The sequence below is a fragment of the Gopherus evgoodei genome, chromosome 10 (genome assembly GCF_007399415.2).
Source record: "Gopherus evgoodei ecotype Sinaloan lineage chromosome 10, rGopEvg1_v1.p, whole genome shotgun sequence".
Classification (NCBI taxonomy): domain Eukaryota; kingdom Metazoa; phylum Chordata; order Testudines; family Testudinidae; genus Gopherus; species Gopherus evgoodei.
This window is the reverse complement of record NC_044331.1, coordinates 44,799,515-44,814,476: the sequence shown is the minus strand read 5'-3', so window position 1 is coordinate 44,814,476 and position 14,962 is coordinate 44,799,515. Positions and strand designations below refer to the sequence as shown.

The 14,962-nt window shown below is 39.1% G+C and overlaps 1 protein-coding gene across 10 annotated transcripts in view; it reads right to left on the bottom strand.

Moving 5' to 3' along the window:
- Positions 1-14,962, bottom strand: part of NEO1 (neogenin 1) — a 559,154-nt gene that overhangs the window by 334,269 nt on the left and 209,923 nt on the right. For all 10 annotated transcript variants that reach the window (XM_030577723.1, XM_030577731.1, XM_030577724.1 and 7 more), the window contains exon 2: positions 13,705-14,022. In XM_030577723.1, the coding sequence (XP_030433583.1) occupies positions 13,705-14,022 (318 nt within the window). The remainder of the gene's footprint in view (positions 1-13,704; positions 14,023-14,962) is intronic.

The following is a 14,962-nucleotide window of genomic DNA, read 5'->3' as shown; positions in this document are numbered from 1 at the left end:
AGATTACTCCAGTGGATGGAGTTCTGACAAGTCAAAAGCTGAATTTAATCATGTAACATGCTGTACCAATGATGAAGAACTACGGAGAGATAGCCACTTAAAATCAAGTTTTCAAACTTACTAGTTATTTTGCAAGTCCTAATGTATTAAAGCTAAGTTTAATAAAGAGACTGGGATACTTTTTAACACATTCAACATAGGAATAGCCACATTAGATGAGTGGTCCGTTTAGTCCAGCATACTGTTTCTAACAGTGTTCACTTACTTGCAAAAAAAATCCCAGTAATGGCTAGTTATCAAATAACCTATTAGGAAGTTTCTTCCTAATTCTTGGCATTTAGGTGTTGATTTTGGATGAAGCATAAAGATTTATTTTTTTATTCTAATATACTTCTTTATGCTGTCTTTATGTAAAGAGAACAACATAATGGTATGTCCTTTTAAGATTCCTATTAAGCTCTTCGCCTCAGTGATATCCAGCAACACTAAATTCCACATATTAATTATGCATGCCTTAAAATGTATTTCCTTTTACCCATTTCACATTTGTTGCCTTTCAATTTTATTGATCGTTTGGTTTTATTCCTATTATGAGAAAGGGTAAACAGAGTACCCAATTTACATTCGCTATATCAGTGGCTCTCAACCCTTCCAGACTACTTCACCCCTTTCAGGAGTCTGATTTGTCTTGTGTACCCCAAGTTTCATCCCACTTAAAAACTACTTGCTAACAAAATCAGCACACTATTACTGAAAAATTGCTTTCTCATTTTTACCACATAATTATGGAATAAATCAATTGGAATATAAATATTGTACTTGCATTTCAGTGTGTAGTATACAGAACAGTATAAACAACTCAAACAATTCTCTCTCTGTATGAATTTAAACACACCAAAATAGAGGCTCAAATTAAATGAATATCTTCCTCCCCACCTCCCAGCTCAAAAATAAATAAATAAATAAATAAATAAAATAGAGGACCAAAAATATGCCACACGTTTTCTGCTTGGAACTTAATTTCTCTCACTCCCTAGATCAGGACTAATCCCAGTGTCTATTGTATATTTGAGTCTTTGTAAAACCAGTTTTAAGAATAAATGAACGCTTTTAAAGACTGATAGGCTGTTCTAATAAACTGGTATGTTTTGGTTTTGAAGTGAAATCAAATGGAAACTTTGCTGTGAACAATTCCTATACTGCAGAGTACTGTACTAATGAAAACATACAATGGTGGGTGAGTGAGCTCAGATGTTGTATAGCTGGAGGATGAATTTCATAAATCTGGCATTTCTGCCAATCTGTAATGTATCAGGTCACTCACTCCAGATGTTGGCATTCCTGTTTTTCAGAAATCAAAAAGGGTTAGCTTTCTGGGTAATCTCAGTTTACTGGAAGTGACAGGCAGAGACTAGGGTCCAGCTCTGCAATATGACCTTGTTCCCTTTTCTCCCCCAACCCCACCATGGAATATTGGAGCATGAGTATGATGATGTCAGGAAACTTGAAACTTTCATGATCTCTAGAGAATTAAAGAAATTAAATTAGCTCTTCTCTCCCCTCTGGTTTAAAGGCACAGGGAGCTTTAATCTGAAATGCAATATTTTGTTTTTCATATTTACTTGCAAATATGTTGCATAAAAAAGGACTCCTGATCTTTATATCTGAGAATCAGAGCTAGCCAGTTTATTTCATATAAAGAATGTTTAAGCTAGACTTCAACAAGGCCTTTTACATGGAAATTTCACCACAAGGGTAGAGCCATCTTCTCTTCATTTTCCTTATTCAGCGAGCTTTTTATAATGCTGCAAAGAACTTCCTGATCTTTCTGATTAGATTTTGCCTTTGAATTGTGAAATGACAGTCTAAGGATATGTCTACACGTAAACTGTTACAGGGGCATAGAGAGGGGTTCTCTGGTTAGCGTAGGTAATCTACCGTCCCAAGAATTCTTCCATCAACCTAGCACTGTCTACTCTGGGGGTTGATTTGGCATAGTTACATCTCTCAGGAGTGTGGATATTTCACACCTCTGAGAGACACAGCTGTGCCTATGTGAGTTCCTAGTGTAGACCAGGCTTTTTAGGCTTTTAGAGACTTAGATGAGTTGTACTTAAATGTGTGTTAAACTGCTCAAAGTAAGTGGCATATTGGTGAAATGTTTTTTGCAACATTACATTTTCATAAATATCTGTTTTTTCATTCATATCTTAACCAAATATTATCCTAGGTAAAAAAAATACATCTCATTCTTGATGTCTTACTTTTTAGTGTTAGAAGATTGGAAAGGTTGAGCAAGGTAGATTTTAGGAATGCAGTTGATACAATTTCTGGAAGCCATTAGTAGAAACTGAGAAACAATTTAGACAATTTCAGGGTAATAAAAATGTTCAAGTTCACATCTATCATTCTAGATTCTCCCAAGCTGCATTTACTTCTTTTCATGTGAGATGGCAAAGAAGAACGATTTGTCTTTATTGCTACTTTGACTTAGTCCTGAATTTGGACCGCTAATCTTACATATTTAATCACGGGCAAAAATGAAAATTCTCTATGAAGTTTGGCATATTTTCTTATGCTTTTTTAAACACTGTCATGCTCTTGCACAGGAGCTTTGTTTGGAGACAAGGACAAAGATTTTCAAAAGTGAATAGTGATTTTTAGTTGCCTCAATTTTGGTGTGTCCAACTTGAGAGACCTTAAAGAGGCCTGATTTTGAGAAAGTGCAGGGCCCTCATGCACACTGCCAATGCCATGGGTAAGATTTTTGTGCTGGGCCTCTTGGGTGGCTACCTGACACTGCAAATTTTTCACAGGACATTAGAGACGTGGTGAAATCCTGACCCTACTGAAAACGAGAGTTTTGCCATTTACTTGGAGCCAGGATTTCATCCTTGATGTATTAACTTCAGTTCAGGCAGCAGAGTTCTGGGAACCACTACTTTTTAAATGTATTGTCACCTGTAATCCCATCAATTTATTTCCTCCCTCATTGTTATACTTCTCTTTTTTTATTTGCCTGACTGCAGCCTCTTGTGGCACATCTTTTAGGAGAGGATATCTTTGTCTGAACCCTTTGGGCCATAACATGTAACTGGAATGTTAAGGGTCCATCTGTTATTTACCCTGCTTTACCTTTCCTTAGTTTGTGGGAATTGCCCAAGTAAACGTCCGCGATTAAAAAAACTGTTAGAAATAAAGTTTGATAAAAATAGAGAGAAAGAGAGTTTAAAATAAGTTGTGCATAATATAGTTAATCTGAAAATTTAGCAAAGCTCAGCTGGATAGGCTCGCTATAATTTCGTTAAACTAGAAAGAAAATAAATCACTTACGTTCCTTGAAATGAATATCTATTCTTTAACTCTCTTTGGACAGAGCAGCCTCAGATTCGTTCTCCTTTCTGAGTCTGAGATTTCTCTCTGATTCTTCCAGGACTTGTTTTTTCAAGATTTCTAGCCCATTTATCATGGGTGTTTATGAAGTTCATCATTATCCCTAGCACCTGTTGCAAAAGTTGTTTTGGTTTGTTATCATACCAGACAACTCCTCATATAGTCCTTAGTGGGTAGCTCTACAATTTGTCTGCAACTGCATCAGTCCTCTATTGTGAAAAGGTCTGTAAGGATTGTTAATTAACCTCATTTCAAATGGTTAATTTACTGACCATGCAAACAGATTCTAACCTGTCAGGTGAGATAGTCAGCCTCTGTCTATATTTTAAAATGTAGCTTATAGGCTTTCATAATTCAATTTTAACATACTAACTTACTCCATATTAAATATCATTTGATAGCTACCACCATATTCTTTTATAGGGACATTCCTGCCCATGATTGAGTGAGGGTTGTGGGCACTGCTATTTAAAACCTGTTTGTGTTCATTAGAGGATGAACAGGAACAGAGAGGAAGACTTTTTTCCCTACATCTGTTCATTACTTCCACAGGGGAATCTGTTACACTCCCATGCCAGTTTTCTATTTCATCAACGATTAAACTTTTTTCAATAACAGGTCAGCTTCATCTCTAGAAAATAGTCACTTCTGTGTGTGTGTTTAATGCTATGGAATATTCCAATCTGAAAAGCCTTGCAAGAGGAAACAACTCTGAACACATAGTGTTTAGTTCTGTTTCCTATGAGAGTGACATCTGTAGGAGAAAACTGCTTGATGCAGTTTCTCAAATGGACAGTAGCAGATACTTAATTTAAATGTAAATAACAATCTCCTTTTTTGAGTCAAATATTTTGTATGAGATGATGAAAGTAATTCTAGCCATTTTGATCCTAAACACTTAGCTAGCGCTAGAGCTTTAAAAGTTATAGTTATCCATTCAGACCATTTAATTTTATTAAAAATTAGGCAACCAATTATATATTCCATTAGAAAAATTATTAGTTTCTTCTTTAGAAGGATATAAATTTACTGTCTAGCAGAGATCGTAGAGCTTTATCAGTAAATATTAGCTTAGTAGCTAGCAAAGTCTCCTTGTTGATATTGACTAATGGGCAGAGTTATCTTTATTTACATAACTGCACTTTATGAAATGCATGTGCCTTCTGACTGCATATTGATAGAAGAGTGCCTTGCAATATAAATTCATACCATGGCCTTTCCAGGAAAGTCTTTAAAAATGTGCATTTATTCTTAAACTAGTTTTACAAATACTCAAATATACAATAGATGCAGGGATTAGACCTGGTCTAGGGAGTGAGAGAAAACAAGTTCCAAGCAGAAAGTATGTGGCATTTTTTTTGGTCCTCCTACTTCTTTTGAGGGAGGGAGGGCTTTACATTTAAACTGAGCCTCTATTATGGTGTTTTTAAATTTTCCATGCAATTAGCACGTCACACTTCTGACTGTTCCTTTTCATTTCCACTTAACTAGCTTCCTCATTTTTGTATAGTTCCCCTTTCTGAAGCTAAATGCTACCGTGGTGGGCTTCTTTGCTATTTCCCCCCACACTCACAAAAGGGTGTTAACTTGAATTACATTATGATCAGTACTACTAAAAAGTTCAACTATACTCACCTCTTGGACCAGATCTTGCACTCCATTTAGGACTAAATCAGCAATTGCCTCTCACCTTGTGGGTTCCAGAACTAGCTTCTTCAAGAAGCAGTCATTAATAGTGTCTACGAATATTATCTTTGAATCCTGTCCAGAGGTGACAACAACCCAGTCAATATAGGGATAGGCCTGCACCAAATGCACAAACAGGCCATCTATCCACCAGGCATGCTGCACTGAGTGCTATAAATCACTGGTTCTCAATCTTTTTTTTACCCAGGGACCTCTAACCTTAAATAGACAAACCTACAGACCTCCAACCAGAGATGGTGTATGGGGGGAAGCACTCCCTTCCCAAGCCCCCCTGCCTAGGGCTGAAGCCAATCCTTGGTGGGCCCCCTGAAATCTAATCCAAGGGGGCCCACAAACCCCCAGTTGAGAACCAGTGCAATAAACTGCTGGACTTCTGCCTGCATTATTTGTACTCTTTCAGGGGGTTGTTTGTTCCTTTTTTGTTTGCTTGCTTTTGTGGGAAGAGGAGGGGTATTTATTGCCCTAAGCTTAGAGAACGTTAGGTGTGTGTCTGGTTCTCACTCCCCTCTCTAAACTCCCTCACAAAACTCCCATTTGCTGCTCCTGATTGCTTGCTCCTCTGGTAGCTTAGGAGCTGTCTTTTTAAGCCCCCACTCTCCCTGATTGGCAATATGCCTACTCCCATACTTCCCAAATTTCTGCACAAGGTTGTATTTGAATTTACAGTGCACAGGTGTGCTCAGGTTCAACAGCCATAATATATCACCTTGAGCCTCACAGCTTTTATGAGTCATGACTGGCTAGCAAACCTTTTGGACACTTCGTCTGCACATGCGCAGTGAAATCCCATTTGGCAGATGCCAATCTAGAGCTAAATTCTTTCAAATATTGTTTTCAATGTATCTCCCCTAAAGGGCAAGTGAGAATGTCATGCATTAGCTGGTGTAAATGTTGAGAGACTGAGACCATTTGAGGCATGATCAAAATCATGGTCTGATACCTAGCTCTGTGCAAAAAATACTGATAGACTCCAGCAAACTTAAGAAAAGATGAGGGTTTCTTTGGGATGCAGTGGGGTCTGTATCTCGGGAATCAATGGATCAGATGACCCCAAGATTTGGATCACTAACCTATCTTTATGAGGCACACCAAATTTCAAGGCAATCAGCATAAACATGCAGATTTTATAACATTTAGAGACATCGAACTTTAAACACAAAGGCGTTCTTAACCTAAACAGCAGAACTAGAGCTCTACTATAATAAAACTTTTTTTCATCTACATCTTCTGATATTGTGATAAAGAACTGAAAGCCCCTTATCTACACTAGCCTTTTCCCTAGAATTTCCCACAATTGCTGCCACTAGTTCAGATCCACCACAACCACCATGAGAGCTGTAAAGAAGATGAGGCACTGATGTTATCAGCACTGTCATCTAGACTTTCTCTGAACTCTTGTTTAACATCCTGGGGCTTGACTGAACAAGGAGAGCATAAATGTCATGATTTTTTTTAAAAATGCAACAATTTTTTAAATTATTTTATTTAAATCATTTTATTTAAACTGATTTTATATTTACGTGATGTCAGCTCTTAGTTTTCTTCCCAGTTTATTGATAAAGTGGATATTTTGATTTGATTTTTTAATTTCCTAATTGTTGGTAGAATTTTTAAATTATACATAGAAATTTTTTCTAAGTTGCACACTTAAAATGTTCATCTGTATAGTAAGATAATTCTAGAGTCTCGTTAACATCCTTAGTACAAACACAACACAAATTAACAAGCAAATAGCCCAGGCTATATTTGCAACCAGCACCACCTATCAATATACTGAACTTCCACAAGTTAAGAAGCTAAAATGTTTCATCAAGACTATATTCGTTTCTCAGGGTTTGCAGTTCTAAAGTTAGTGGGGCTTGTTCTCCTAAGTCAATTAGGTGCCTAAATATGGAAACAAGGGCCCATATAAAGGTCTATTTTTGTACATTTTGGCTCTTTTTATAAATTGGTTCACAATAAATTTAACATACTAAAAGTCTAAATAACAGTAGGTGCCTGGAACGTGGAAGCAATTAAGTTTTGAAGTGACAAAAATTTTATGCCACTAAGAGAAAAGTAAATTTTTAGCTTCTGCTGCTGCAAAAACTTACACACAAGCTTAACTTTAAGCATGAACAGCCCCACTGAAGTCAATGAGATGATTCATGTGACCCGCTAAGCATTAGTGACATAGGAGCCTTAATTGTGAGTATTTTGTCTGCTGCCTATCACAGTAGTATAGTGGAGTTTTAAAAAGAAAGAATGGCATTTATAGATTAGATCTTTTTAAATTTTATCTGAAGCTGCAGTAGCACAAATTTTCAAATTAGTTTTACAAAGTTTCAACCTGATATAAATTAATGATAAAAAATCAAGTTATTTAATTTATGTAAACACTCCACCCCATAAATGCCTTTTCTTCCCCTTGATGATAATACCACCTAATAACTTCCACACCATTTTTGCAAATTGCATGAGTAACCAGTTAAAAAAAAAAACAACAGAGGAAAAGATCTTAGTACTTGTAATCAACTCATACTGGTCATGGAGAACTTGGTACAACATCTTGTAAATAAAACTATTTAGCATTAAAATGGAAGATTTAAAGTAACAAATATCATTAGTAATCTTTTCTATCAAGAAAATTTTACCCATTTTGCACTCCAACTGACTGCATGCAACTTGTGAGGTTGGGTCTTCAATAGTATGGTATCACCAAGCAGCTGATAGGCTTTCTACTTGGAAAAGTTCCAAAACCAAAATGTAATGAATAATTTGCAGGACATGGTTTGCTTAGTGCAGTGGTCCCCAATCTTTTTCAATTGTGCCCTCACAACCAGTTCGCTGCCTCCCCCCTGGTGGGATGGAGGTGTGAATGAGGCAGAACAGGGGAGGGGAGCCACACTCAGAGCAAGACAGGGATATCACCAGTATCTCTCTGACCAGAGCCATCCCTGAATGCTTCTCCAGGTGAGCAGCAGCTGCTACTCTTCCCACTAGGGGTGCCAACTTTTTAACTGCTGAAAACTGGACACCCTGCCCGGCAAGGCCCAACCCCTTGCCCCACCTCTTTCTTCAAAGCCCCACCCCCAGTCCCACCTCTTCCCCAGGACCCACCTGCTGCTCACTCCTTCCCCTGTTGCTCGCTCTCCCCGTCCCGGGATTCACTTACCACCTGCTGAGCCTGCCTCTCAAGCTCTCGTCCACCTCAGCTCTCATCCACTGATCCCTCCCCTTCTCTACCTACGCTACATTGATGACATCATCATCTGGACCCATTGGAAGGAGACTCTGAAAGAATTCCACCACGATTTCAACAGCTTCCGCCCCACCATCAACCTCAGCCTAGACCAATCTACACGGGAGGTCCACTTCCTAGACAACACGGTACAAATACGTGATGGTCACGTTAACACCACCCTATACCAGAAGTCCACCAACCACTAAGCCTACCTTCATGCTTCCAGCTTCCATCCTGGACAAACCACATGATCCATCATCTACAGCCAAGCGCTAAAGTACAACCGCATCTGCTCCAACCCCTCAGACAGAGACCAACACCTACAAGATCTTTACCAAGCATTCTCAAAACTACAATACCCGCATGAGGAAATAAGGAAACAAATCAACAGAGCCAGAAGTGTACCCAGAAGCCTCCTGCTGCAAGACAAGCACAAGAAAGAAACCAACAGAACTCCACTGGCCATCACCTACAGTCCTCAGTTAAAACCTCTTCAACACATCATCAATGATCCACAACCCATTCTGGACAACAATCCCTCACGTTCACAGGCCTTGGGAGGAGGCCCATCCTCGCCCACAGATAACCTGCCAACCTTAAGCATACTCTCACCAGCAACCAAACACCACACCATCATAACTCTAACCCGGGAACCAATCCATGCAACAAACCTTGATGCCAACTCTGCCCACATATCTACACCAGCAACACCATCACAGGACCTAACCAGATCAGCCACAACATCACTGGTTCATTCACCTGCACGTCCACCAATGTAATATACGTAATTATGTGCCAGCAATGCCCCCTCTGCTATGTACATCGGACAAACTGGACAGTCCCTACATAAAAAGGATAAATAGACACAAGTCAGATATTAGGAATGGCAATATACAAAAACCTGTAGGAGAACACTTCAACCTCCCTGGACACACAATAGCAGATTTAAAGATAGCCATCCTGCAGCAAAAAAACTTGAGGACCTGACTTCGAAGAGAAACTGCTGAGCTTCAGTTCATGCGCAAACTTGATACCATCAGCTCAGGATTAAACAAAGACTGTGAATAGCTAGCCAACTACAAAAGCAGTTTCTCCTCCTTCTCACACCTCAACTGCTAGAAGAGGGCCTCATTCTCCCTGATTGAACTAAACTTATCATCTCTGGACTGATTCTTGCCTGCATATTTATACCTGCCTCTGGAAATTTTCACTACTTGCATCTGACGAAGTGAGTATTCACCCATAAAAGCTTATGCTCCCATAAGTCTATAAAGGCCACAGGACTCTTTGTCGCTAGTAACGGTCAAAGCAATCTAAAACTCAGAAACTGAGAATCAAATGATATTTTACAAAGCTTTTCTAAGCAGACAGATCTTATTCAGCACTGCATAAATATTAATGAATGCAAAGTATGTATCAGCAGCAACATCTTCGTTATTGATATTTTCTACGCTCTATAGATGGTATAAGGCATCTGTTTCTAACATTGGCAGATCATTAAATGTGTGACATGATGATGTAGGGAAAACTAAGATTTAATAATATTTATAAAATGTATCTGTGATAAATGAAGGGGGGTGGAGTGGGATGGGGTGCGGGATAAACTTCCTTTTATGAATACCCAGCCAGCCAGCTAGCTATAAAATCCCTCTTGGTAGCTGTTCTCTACTTGCTTTCCCTGTAAAGGGTTAAAAAGTCTTACTGCATGCATAGATAAAAGGAAGTGAGCGGGCACCTGGCCAAAAGGGCTAACAAGAAGGCTAGAACTTTTTAAAATTGAAACAAGACTCCCCTTTAGCCTGTCTCTTGTTGTTCTCCCGAGAGAGAGCAGGAACAGGGCTGAACTATGCTGTAGGAAGTGTTAAACTAGGTATGAAAAATCATCAAATCATACCTAAGAACTGCTTATCTGGAACCCCAGATATGTAAATAAATCAGGGAATGTCTAGGAAGACATGATTAGGGTTATTTCTTATTGGCTTGTAGACTCCTCTCTGCTAACCCCCAAATGCTTTTCTTTTGCTTGTAACCATTAAGCTGGACCTCAAGAAGGTTATTCTTGACATTCAATTTTTGTAAGTTGTTTTTTTTAAATCTAGTAAAAGCGTAAGTTCCAGATGTATTTTCTTTCTTTTTGTTTTTAATAAAATTTACCTTTTTTAAGAACAGGTTTTGGGGGTGAGAGGTTGTATCCTCAGAGGTTGTGCATATATTGTTTAATTAGCTGGTGGCAACAGCTAATTTCCTTTGGTTTTTTTTCTCAGCTCTTCCCTGGAAGGGGGCATGAAAGGGCGTGAGGGTACCCCACAGGAAGGAATTCCCAAGCGCACCTTTGTCAGTTTTCAAAAGTGGGGGGTTGCATTTGGGTGGTGGCAGCATCTACCCATCCAAGATCAGAGAGAAGCTGTAACCTCGGAAGTTTTTATACAAGCCTGGAGTGACCAGTATTAAGTTTTAGAATCCTTCCAGGCCCCTACCTTCTGCACTCAAAGTGCCAGAGTGGGGAATCAGCCTTGAAAGTATCACTTACAATTTACCGCTCCTTTGAAAGCCTATATATTCACAGCACGTAGCCAGCTTGGCTTTACATGTAAAAGGTTCTGAAAAATATCCTTTTTTTTAAAAAAACAGTTAAAAACTCAAGCATAGTATCTGTAGAATTTGTCATATGCAGGGTATACAATGTAGTGTAGCGTAAGTGCTTTATTAGCAATCACTGAACTGTATTACTCACCTGCAGTTTTGCCATTTGTAAGTAATACAGTTATTCCAAACTCATTTCAATATAAAAATGTATATTACATCTCTCCATTTTTTAAACATATGAAGTGCATCCCAGCACAGATGGCAACATAAGCTCCTACAGATCATATAAGACCAACCTACCCAACTTTAATTATTTTAATTAATAATTTCAGTTTCACTAGTTATACAAATTGTAGAAGTGATTTTTTTCAAATAAGCATTTCTAACAAATGTTTCCACCCACAATCACTATTCTTCTAAGACAGCAGGGTTGCTGAATGTGGGTGTGTAGGTTGAAAATGTTTGTGTGGTATACATTTGGCCTCATCCAGAGTGGACAGATCTGTTTATGCCAATGCTTACAAACTTTTTTAAATGTACCTTTAGGAGTGCAAACAAAACAAAACAATCGGTCTCTGCAGCATTTCTGAGTTTATTAAAGGTGATATGGTCACAGAACCTCCAACCTAGATCACTGGAATTTTCAGAATGGTATAAAGGAGAATACAAGGACTGGACATTTTAAAAGGTATATTAAATTCTCTTTGTTTCTCACTCTATTAACTTTACCTATTCATAATCATTGCACTGAAAATGAGAACAGACATGCCACACGGTGTAAATGATCTGGTGCAGAACTCAGCAAAATGAAATATCACTACTCAGTCAAAAGAGACTAAATTATAATTATTTTAGATAAAATTATTGGGATTGCTTTTAATGTCATTTCCAAAAAACATATAGAAATTATATTAAAAAAAACACTTCCCATTTCAGAGATATTCTGGAAGTCACTGCTGTAAGATGGAGAAAAATCAGTTGTTTATTTCCACTGTTACTGATCTTTCACAATACCACACAATAATGTAATAGAGACAATGTCTGAATATAAATGGCAACAAGTAGCAGCTCTGGGAGATGCTGTAGCACCAGTCAGGATGAATTCATTACCCTGAGCCATTTGTTCGCAGAAGAAAAAATTGTCAGAAAAGCTGGCAAGCAGATCATTAGAGAAACGAAGGAAAATTGTTGCATGGACAATTTTTTCTCCTTAAATTGCTTCGGCTTCTTTTTCTTTTGTTTTTGAAGTCTGATTTGCTGTTGTGAAGTAATTATAAGCTTCTTTCATGTAGTGTATATAGTTTGCATAAAGCTACATTGTCCAAAAATAATAGAATCAGACATTCCTGAGGCCTCAGCTATAAATAGATCCCTACCAAATTCAGGGTACATTATGGTCATTTTCACGATCATAGGATTTTAAAAATAATAAATGTCATGATTTCAGGTATTTAAATGTAAAATTTTAGGGTTGTAATTGTAGGGGTCCTGTGGGGGGGGGGCTGCAGTACTGCTACCCTTACTTCTGCACTGCTGCTGTCAGCAGCACCGCCTTCAGAATTGAGCAGCTGGAGAGCGGCAGCTGCTGGCCAAGAGCCCAGCTCTAAAGTCAGAGCCACCACGGGCAGCAGTGCAGAAGTAAGGACGGCATAGTTTGGTATTGCCACCCTTACTTCTGAGCTGCTGCCTGCAGAGCTGGGCCCTCAGTCAGTAGCTACCACTCTCTGGCCGCCCAGCTCTGTAGGCAGCAGCGCAGACAAAAGGGTGGCATGGTATGGTTTTGCCACCCTAACTTCTGCACTGTTGCTGGCAGGATGCCACCTTCAGAGCTGGGTGCCTGGCCACCAGCCACCACTCTCTGGCCATCCATCTCCGAAGGCAAGGGAGCTACAATGCAATGACTCATGTGCACAAGGCCACACCAGGGGAATTGCTCAGTCTTTCCTGGGGACTCAGCAATGTCCACCAGACATGCCTGAACTTGTGTTCTGCAAGCACATGGGACTGAGCATTTAAAACAGAACACCGGGGCCCCTATGCTTGGCCTTTTCTCCTCTTCCCACCTATGTTGCAAGCAACAAGGACACTCAGAAGACTGAAAACTCCAAGAAGGGAGACTGGCCTAGGTTTCAAGGATGAAACCTGTGTACTATGAACTGCAATATCTAGTGGGGTGAGAAAAACTGCTTAATCTAGATGTTGCCCAGTCTAATAGAGATGAGAGTTTAGACTGCGTGCTTATATTTTATTTTTTGTTGGTAACCACTCTGACTTTTTACCTATCACTTATATAATCACTTAAAATCTACCTTTTGTAGTCAATAAACTTGTTTTACTGGTCATCTTTACCAGTGAGTTTGCCTGAAGTGTTTGATAAATCTGCTCATATTTACAAAGGCTGGTGGAAATCCACTTTCTACTGATGAAGTGGTAAACCAATTAATAAACTTGCATTACTCATCTTGAGCAGTGCAAGACAGTATATTCCTGAGGTACAAGCCTGGGAGCTGGGGAGGATTCGGCTGGTGCCTCTCTCTGTGATTCATGAGTGGCTCTGGGAGCATTCATGCAATCTAGCTGAGTATGGGACTCCAAATGCAGTTCTGCTGATTGATAACAGTGCCTGAAGGGGTTTGCTACTTGTTACCAGCAAAGCATTGTGAGAGACAGCCCAGGCTGGAGAGTTAAGGGGACAAAGCAGTCCTACAGTCCCAAGCTGCACCCTGGGGATCCCGTCACATGCACATCGACATCATCATGCAGTCAATTATCATGCACTCAATTACAGGACTCACCTGCTACTGTAAGCTTTGCTGTTCTGCTTACAATGGTCCCAAGGCTTTCCACAGTTGCCACACATTGATAATATCCTTCGTCAGGTTTATTGTGTTTGGAATGCACCACACTGTTTATTAATAAAGATCCATTTGGCAGCAGCTGGCGCCGGTCATCTGACACCAAATTTAGGAAAGTCCCATCTTTCTTCCATTCTATTTTTGGAGAAGGCTCACAGTAAGCTGAACAGTTCAGTATGATAAAAGCCCCTCGAACTGATAACGTGTCCACTGGCTCCACAAGAAAATAAAACGGAGTGAAGGTTCTCACGGTGGACCCTGTAAAACATAAGTAAAATCTGGAAATGTTTGTTTACGCTTCCATAGTTATTAACATAAGGAGACGTTTCTTATGGGGAACAGAAAAATATTAGCAGCAAAGAATCCTGTGGCACTTTATAGACTAACAGACGTTTTGGAGCATGAGCTTTGACGGAGTGGGTATTCACTCACGAAAGCTCATGCTCCAAAACGTCTGTTAGTCTATAAGGTGCCACAGGATACTTTGCTGCTTTTGCAGATCCAGACTAACACGGCTACCCTTCTGATAGAAAAATATTAGAATATCTAGTGTGCCATACTACTCATAACTCTTACCGTAGGAAATGTGTTTCTTAATAGTTTGGAAATGTTATTCTTCTGTTCAAGTAAGTTGAAAATATTTTAATATCTTCTATTGACAGGAGATATCTTGAGTGAACAACTGTGTTAGGAATTTGAGACAACACTGAAATTTTTGTAGGACAACTTTATGGAAAACTCTATTTGTTATTAAAGGTTCAAGGACAATCCGAAAAGAAAAGATACAAAGTTAAAAGCACTAGCCTGACTAACTTCTGATCAAGATAAAAAGAAAGAGGAAGGACTCATCAAGAACACCTTTATGTCCAAGTTACTTTCTACTAAGCTCTATGACAGAACAGAAAATAATTCAACATACTGACATGTTATAAGAATAACTAAGCTTGGCCTATAAAAATAAGCTTTTTTGCCCTCATCCTTCCCAGAATCCCACAATAACTTTTTTAATAGGGGAAGAAGTTGTATTCCAATCATCCCAATTTTGACAAATTTAGTTTTATGAAACTTTAGGATTAAAAAGTTAACCTTTTAACTGCCCAAGATACATATCAGGGGCAGCAGAAGCTTCCTAACAGTGGCGGAGTCACCAGAACTGAACCATTGCCCCCCCCCATCCCATCCTTCCCCCCATCCAGGA